Source organism: Pygoscelis adeliae, unplaced genomic scaffold (assembly GCF_000699105.1).
Source record: "Pygoscelis adeliae isolate BGI_AS28 unplaced genomic scaffold, ASM69910v1 Scaffold90, whole genome shotgun sequence".
Classification (NCBI taxonomy): Eukaryota; Metazoa; Chordata; class Aves; order Sphenisciformes; family Spheniscidae; genus Pygoscelis; species Pygoscelis adeliae.
The window spans coordinates 1,103,170-1,111,677 of record NW_008824000.1 but is presented as its reverse complement, the minus strand read 5'-3'; the positions used below and the strand labels follow the sequence as shown (position 1 = coordinate 1,111,677).

The 8,508-nt window shown below is 38.9% G+C and overlaps 1 protein-coding gene across 1 annotated transcript in view; it reads right to left on the bottom strand.

Moving 5' to 3' along the window:
• Nucleotides 1-3,297: 3,297 nt before the first annotated feature.
• CDH19 (cadherin 19, type 2) overlaps nucleotides 3,298-8,508 on the bottom strand; it is a 44,391-nt gene continuing 39,180 nt past the window's right edge. The window contains exon 11 of the mRNA XM_009324960.1: nucleotides 3,298-3,788. Coding sequence (XP_009323235.1) covers nucleotides 3,298-3,788 — 491 coding nt within the window. The remainder of the gene's footprint in view (nucleotides 3,789-8,508) is intronic.

Below are 8,508 nucleotides of genomic sequence, written 5' to 3'. Positions count from 1 at the left end.
TCATTAAGAACTCTGGCTTATAACTTATCCTTTATTAATTTCATACTACTAATCATTTTGATATCTCTTATGTATTTAATTTTGGCTTTCTCAGAATGTTTACTTCCTTCAAATAAGCAGACACTTCTACAAAACCTTTTTGTTCAGCTAAATTAAGTACAGTATATTAAAAGAAGTGTGAAGTTACTAGGTCAGTTCAATGATCCTTTTCTCACATATGGAAATAAATTGACAGGTTTGACTTAGATTGAATACCAGGAACCTAATAAGATGTGTCCCAGTAACAGCTAGGAATAACTTCTTACTTTTTAGCAAAACACTCCCTTTCTCTGCTATGCAAACACGGTCTTATGCTTTTCAGCTAAAGTTCATTTAAGATCCACTGTAGGCCATTATTCTCTTTCATGTAGAAGTTACTGCCAATGGTATACACTGGCTACAAAAATTACACGGAAGTATGTTTATGATTACAAAAATTATTTATTGTTAAAGTTCCTTACAGTAAAAAGAGAAAATTATAATATAAGTGGAAATATGGTTGAGTGTTCAAAGCTATTTCCCCACATAAATGGACGAAACCTCTGGATTGAGAAAGGATCAGGCATTGTTATCCTTTTGTACTAAATACAACCTGAAAACACAAGGAATTCTATTAATGCCACTGGAATAAGGATTTTTTTAAGGTATAACCTGCATAAATCTATAGACCTAGTCCTAAAAATGTACTTTTCACCATCTCCAAGAACCAGTGCATGTTTAGTTGTTCTCTCTTTCTCTATTCCTCTCCTTGGAGCAAATTATTAATATGTACAATATTATCTCAAATAAAAATAATTTTGTCACATCTGTTTGGGAACCATTGAACAGAAATGTTAAAGTCGTTAATACAATGTTTTTACTTGTGCATCTTTTAAAGATGTTTTGTAGCTGCTCATTCATACTGGCATCCTAGCATGAGACTGGCGAGAACCAGTTTTTCCTTATGAAGCAGATGCTGCTTCATCTGCACCTGGTTGGATGAACCCCCCCTGTATTTTTCCAGCTATGAATCTCATGAATAATATTTCTGCCCTTACCAGACCTCACATTGGAAATCCCTCCTGATTTTCAAACTCCTCCACATGTTCTATTTTTAACTGACAGGAATTTAAATGCTGCACTGGCACCTTTCTACTAAGCCTACACAGCTTGGTTTTCTTCAGTGAACAGCAATTGTAGCAAACATTGAAGAGCTTGTATGTTACATGCCTTTTTTTGTCTGTTGTTGTTTCTGTTTGTTTGTTTGTTTCCTTGCATAAGATTTGCCTGGCTCTCTGTAATTCAGTAGCACCTACCTAAAATCTTATTAAAAAAAAAAAAGGTGTGTGTGGGGGGGAAACATGTTAGATAATTTTCTTTATCCTGATGTCAGCTTTTAGCTGTGGAAATGTATGAGTTGATTACACGATGTAATTTCTGTAAAATAAGTACCTGATGGAAGAGAGGTGAATAAAAAACAGACAGGTTGCTTTTTCCAGACAGACCACTTTGAATATATTTGATGACCCTCGGATCCAAAAGTGCTACTGGGTAGTTGTCCCGGTTTCAGCAGGGGTAGAGTTAATTTTCTTCCTAGTAGCTGGTACAGTGCTGTGTTTTGGATTTAGGGTGAAAACAATGTTGATAACACACCGATGTTTTAGTTGTTGCTGGGTAGTGCTTACACTAGTCAAGGACGTTTCAGCTTCCCATGCTCTACCGACTGAGAAGGCTGGAGGGGCACAAGAAGCTGGGAGGGGGCACAGCCAGGACAGCTGACCCAAACTGGCCAAAAGGATATTCCATACCATGTGACGTCATGCTCAGTACATAAACTGGGGGAAGCTGGCCGGGGGGGCCGCTGCTCGGGGACTGGCTGGGCATCGGTCAGTGGGTGGTGAGCAATTGCACTGTGCATCACTTGATTTGTGTATTATTATTATTATTATTACATTATTATTATTTTATTTCAATTATTAAACTGTTTTATCTCAACCCACAAGTTTTTCTCACTTCTACTCTTCCAATTCTCTCCCCCATCCCACCGGGGTGTGGGGGGAGTGAGTGAGGGGCTGTGTGGTACTCAGTTGCCACCTGAGGTTAAACCACGACAGTAGGTTTAATATACGACAGTAGTGGTATAAGTAAGAGTAAAGAAATATTCTGAGACAGTTTTATATTCATTAAGGAATATTTGGAAAAAATACAGTGCAAAATTAATTTTGAAGTCTGACTTGAGTCTCGCAGAATGATGCAGGATCATTTTCAGTAGTGGATAAACATTAAAGCATTTTATTATCTTATTATCTAATGTTATACATAAAGTTTTAAAACCATCAGCTTAGCATTTTAAAGATTTTTAATATTGTTATAAAACTGACTACTGCAGATAATTTTATATTCCATAATAAAAAAATAAATCTATGCTGGTAAATCAGTCATCCTTTAAACTCTTTAACTTCCTTAAAAGGAAAAATGCCTGCATTTAGATAGCATTTTGTTCTAAGTACAGTAACGTATAATGTAGTTGATTGCAGTATTTGTGTTGAATATTGATTCTAACTTGAACTGACTTTTTTTTTTCTGTCTTATTTGCTAAATTAAGTATTGGTTTATACATTTTCCAATAGCTCCATTAAAAACTAAAATGGCAGTAAATACTTGCTGATGTTGTAATAGGTCTTTATTTTTACACTGATAGAAAAAGACATTTGTTTTAGCTTTATCATCCTAAGAATAATAAATAGATGATTCTGTGAGCGCTTCTGACAATTGTATTAGACTATCTAGGGTCTACTTTTTTCACACAAGTATATTTATATAATGAAGTGTTATACAAATATGCATGTTTATCTTTGGTTAATGAATATATTCAACTGCAACAGCAAAAGTCTGTCTTAACTTTGGAAACACTTTAAAGCTTATGGACGACAAAATATTTACAATATTCATTTATGGCTTCTACTCCTCCTTTTGTACTTGCAGGACCCAGGTTTTCAGTACCTAGAAGGAAGCTTAGATATCCAAAGCAGCACAGTTTGCATTCAGGCACCTAAATAGCCACAAGATTTTCAAAGGGGAGTCTCCATCCCCTCACCTCATGACACGCCTGGTGTGATTTTTTCAAAAGACCTCTACATCCAAGACTTTCCAGATAAAAAAAAAAAGGGGGGGGCTTTTATTTTCATGCTTAAATGTGGGATGATCTCCTTTTTAAAAATCCACAGTTATTTTTGGTTGCTGAGAATTAGGAAAATAAAACAGCAAACCAAAGAGTAACTAATCCCCCACACTTCTGTGGGAAGTGTACATGCCTGCAAGCTTTTTAAATTGAGGTCCCCAGTCTGCAAGGTAGTCATAACTTTGATCCATGTCTGACATGTTTGAACCTAAAGAGCTGAGGGATCCTGCCAAAGAGCCAGTCCCCTCGAATGCATAGGTCTGAAGGGAGTCATATGGAGGAGCACTAGGATCTGTATTTGCTTCTTCAAGCTTTTCTGAAATGAATTGCCTGAAGATTGCACTGTCAGGGCCAACCTGCAGAGACTGTCTGTAGAGGCTGTGGATTTCTGTGGTGACCTTCTTCCGAGGTTTGTGCGTTCGCATGACAGTGTGGGTCCTCAGTGCTGAAATATCAAAGGCTTCTGTGTCCTCCTCGCCACCTCCTTCATCATCATACCTGACAATATTCTCTCTGAATTCTTCCATTTTCTCTGAAAAGGGAGACTTCTTCCTCTGCTGCCTTATGGCTACAACTGCCAAAAAGAACACTGAGGGAAGGGAAGGGAAAGGAAGGGAAGGGAAGGGAAGGGAAGGGAAGGGAAGGGAAGAAGAGAAGAGAAGAGAAGAGAAGAGAAGAGAAGAGAAGAGAAGAGAAGAGAAGAGAAGAGAAGAGAAGAGAAGAGAAGAGAAGAGAAGAGAAGAGAAGAGAAGAGAAGAGAAGAGAAGAGAAGAGAAGAGAAGAGAAGAGAAGAGAAGAGAAGAGAAGAGAAGAGAAGAGAAGAGAAGAGAAGAGAAGAGAAGAGAAGAGAAGAGAAGAGAAGAGAAGAGAAGAGAAGAGAAGAGAAGAGAAGAGAAGAGAAGAGAAGAGAAGAGAAGAGAAGAGAAGAGAAGAGAAGAGAAGAGAAGAGAAGAGAAGAGAAGAGAAGAGAAGAGAAGAGAAGAGAAGAGAAGAGAAGAGAAGAGAAGAGAAGAGAAGAGAAGAGAAGAGAAGAGAAGAGAAGAGAAGAGAAGAGAAGAGAAGAGAAGAGAAGAGAAGAGAAGAGAAGAGAAGAGAAGAGAAGAGAAGAGAAGAGAAGAGAAGAGAAGAGAAGAGAAGAGAAGAGAAGAGAAGAGAAGAGAAGAGAAGAGAAGAGAAGAGAAGAGAAGAGAAGAGAAGAGAAGAGAAGAGAAGAGAAGAGAAGAGAAGAGAAGAGAAGAGAAGAGAAGAGAAGAGAAGAGAAGAGAAGAGAAGAGAAGAGAAGAGAAGAGAAGAGAAGAGAAGAGAAGAGAAGAGAAGAGAAGAGAAGAGAAGAGAAGAGAAGAGAAGAGAAGAGAAGAGAAGAGAAGAGAAGAGAAGAGAAGAGAAGAGAAGAGAAGAGAAGAGAAGAGAAGAGAAGAGAAGAGAAGAGAAGAGAAGAGAAGAGAAGAGAAGAGAAGAGAAGAGAAGAGAAGAGAAGAGAAGAGAAGAGAAGAGAAGAGAAGAGAAGAGAAGAGAAGAGAAGAGAAGAGAAGAGAAGAGAAGAGAAGAGAAGAGAAGAGAAGAGAAGAGAAGAGAAGAGAAGAGAAGAGAAGAGAAGAGAAGAGAAGAGAAGAGAAGAGAAGAGAAGAGAAGAGAAGAGAAGAGAAGAGAAGAGAAGAGAAGAGAAGAGAAGAGAAGAGAAGAGAAGAGAAGAGAAGAGAAGAGAAGAGAAGAGAAGAGAAGAGAAGAGAAGAGAAGAGAAGAGAAGAGAAGAGAAGAGAAGAGAAGAGAAGAGAAGAGAAGAGAAGAGAAGAGAAGAGAAGAGAAGAGAAGAGAAGAGAAGAGAAGAGAAGAGAAGAGAAGAGAAGAGAAGAGAAGAGAAGAGAAGAGAAGAGAAGAGAAGAGAAGAGAAGAGAAGAGAAGAGAAGAGAAGAGAAGAGAAGAGAAGAGAAGAGAAGAGAAGAGAAGAGAAGAGAAAAAAAACAGAATGAGAGACTTCGAATGTGCTTGGAAAGACTTAAAAAATAATAACATTTCTTAATATCAATGCTATTGCAAAGTGGAGCTATCTTAACAAATTTATAGAGCTGTAATTTTTATGGATTTTATGGTTTTGAGATGAGCATAGTATGTGGTGGGAAAATGGCTACAAAGGGACTTATAAAATAGGGGAATGAAATGGAGCAGTTCTTTTGGTAGATGGGAGTTTGAAACTGATGGAAACACAGGTTATGCTTTTTGAAACTGCTTTGGTTTATCACATAATATATCAATTTCACATTCAGAATTTCAATTCTTACTCTTTCACTCCCTCTCAGATCAAAGCCCCAGGAAGATCAAAAGAAAAATGAGGCAATGAGCAAAATATCCTCCTCAGTTGGTTGAATCATTCAGTTCCATAGACTATGCAGGGTGTGGTTCAATTAATTCTGTTATGCTGGTTTGGAAATTTGAAGTCTATCACTAAATTTTGTGTGATGTTGTAGCAGTACTTACTACCCAGGCCTATGAATCAAAGCAGCTTGTTTCTCTTATATATGAAAGATTTTTTAAATTATATTTTAAAGCATTATTTTTTAATCCTACCTCATTTCATTTTTAGCTGAATGATCCCTTTGAAATAGTCTATGACTTTCACAGAAATTAATGATTTCAGTTTTTAACTAAATCTTACTGCAGTTCTATTTAATAAGTAAGCAGTTCGTGATCTGTAATTTTTTACTCAGGACGTTAACATGATACAACTACCAACAATGACAGGATTTTACCTCACTTAGGGATATGAAGGACCTGAAGTGGTTCTTTATTTCTACATATTTACTGTATACTATTTCATTTGATTGGGAGATGCCAACACCAAACTTGAAAGCACTGGAAACAAGAATTTGTACAATGTTGTTATATATTTACAAAACCCAGATAATTTCAACTCTCCAAACCCTTTGCGTGGTGAACTTTTCTAATGCTATGCATGATGATACAGGAAAATAGAAAAAAATGAACCTTTAGGTTTCAGATATAAGTGGCAAACATATTATGCATAGAACCTTTTATTATTTCATTTTAAATAATCACAAAAATACATTCAAAGATTTAATGCATTTAAAATATGCATGTCTGTAAAGAGCGTGGTAGATTAGTTTCTTTTTCTTTCTGATTAATATATTTATCTATATCCCTGCTTTGACTTTTGTGGTATGCATAGGCCCAATAGACACCAAGGCTTTATTCCATCTGGGGAGAGGACCTTGATGAATAATTTCACTGATGGCCTGGATAATACAGTGATATAGTTTGCTTGATCCTCAGTCCCTTAAGTGCATAACACAAAGTGACCAGGTTCAGATATCCTGTAACAATCAAAAAAACCTTAAAAAGCACACTGGCCTTCTTGTAAGCTCACACTGATTGTCGGGTCAAAGGTAGAGACTTCAGTCAGGGGAACTGCTTTCCAGTGCCACTACTGAAGATTGCCTGGGACAAGGAAAGCTAAGATTTAAATAAGGTGACTCTGGGAGTGCAGGCAAGTCTAGAAACCACAAATCCAATCGTATGTTCCTGTTTTCTCTGTTGAAAACCAGGAGATGGAAGTAGGGGAACTAGTGCATCCCTGGACTTTGCTATGGAGTCAAGAAATGGCTAGTACTTGGCCAAGAGTACTCCCATCTAGACATAATAATTATGAGGTACCCTTCCATTGTTCTCATCCTTGCCCTATCTATTCAATGTGTTGTAGGGATAAATAAAAACATGTGTTTCTTTGTATGCCATTCTGTTTCTGCAGTTTCCTGCATGTCACCTAATTCTGAGAGCCCAAAGCCATATGAAGATGCTGATTCGTAATTAACAGGTACGCGTGTTGCTTCTGGGCAACTCATTTAACTGTGGGACTAAATTATAGGGTTCCATTTGAGGAGAAATTTCAGTAAGTTCTCACCAAGAGATTCAGTCAGGAGGTCAAAGGTACAACAGGAAATAATTAAAGCCAGTTTATATTCCTTATGATAAGAAAAATAAGCCATAACCTTGTGGACAGAATGCAGAATATGGGTAATTTTTAACTTGTTAAATTTCTTTTTTTCACTAGTGTAAAGTCAAAATAGTTCCATTAGCTTCATTGGACTTGTCTTTCTTGTCTTCTGTTGCTACTATGGCAGATCAAAATACAGCATCAGAATAGAGCTTCAAGCCTTCATTTTCAGGCCTCAGCTTTCTTGTAGTTAATGATGATATGCTTAGTGTTGTATGCTGTTATTTATAGAATCATAGAATGGTTTGGGTTGGAAGGGACCTTAAAGATCATCTGGTTCCAATCCCTGGAACTGCCATGGACAGGGACACCTTCCACTAGGCCAGGTTGCTCAAAGCCCCATCTGGTCTTGAACACTTCCAGGCATGGGACATCTACCACCTCTCTGGGTAACCTGTTCCAGTGCTTCACCACTCACACAGTGAAGAATTTCTTCCTTATATCTAATCTAAATCTACCCCTTTTCAGTTTAAAGTCATTACCCCTTGTCCTATCACTACATGCCCTTGTAAAAAATCCCGCTCCAGCTTTCTTGTAAGCCCCCTTATAATGTCTCCCTGGAGCCTTCTCTTCTCCAGGCTGAACAATGCCAACTTCATAGGAGAGGTGCTCCAGCCCTCTGATCATCTTCGTGACCCTCCTCTGGACTTGCTCCAACAGGTCCATGTCCTTCTTATCTTGGGGGCCCCAGAGCTGAACGCAGTATTCCAAGTGGGGTCTCACGAGAGCAGAGTAGAGGGAAAGAATCACCTCCCCCGACCTGCTGGTCACGCTTCTTTTGATGCAGCCCAGGATACGGTTGGCTTTCTGGGCTGCAAGCACGCACTGCTGGGTCATGCTGAGCTTCTCATCAAGCAACATGCCCAAGTCCTTCTCCTCAGGGCTGCTCTCAATCCCTTTTCCACCCAGCCAGTATTTGTGCTTGGGATTGCTCCGACTCATGTGCAGGACCTTGCACTTGGCCTTGTTGAACTTCATGAGGTTCGCACGGGCCCACCTCTCAAGCCTGTCAAGGTCCCTCTGGATGGCATCCCTTCCCTCCAGCATGTCAACTGCACCACACAGGTTGGTGTCATTGGCAAACTTGCTGAGGGTGCACTCAATCCCACTGTCCATGTCGCTGACAAATATGTTAAACAGCGCTGGTCCCAATACCAACCCCTGAGGAACGCCACTCGTCACTGGTCTCCACTTGGACATCGAGCCGTTGACTGCAACTCTTTGAGTGTGACCATCCAGCCAATTCCTTATCCACCGAGTGGTCCATCCGTCAAATCCATGTCTCTCCAATTTAGAGACA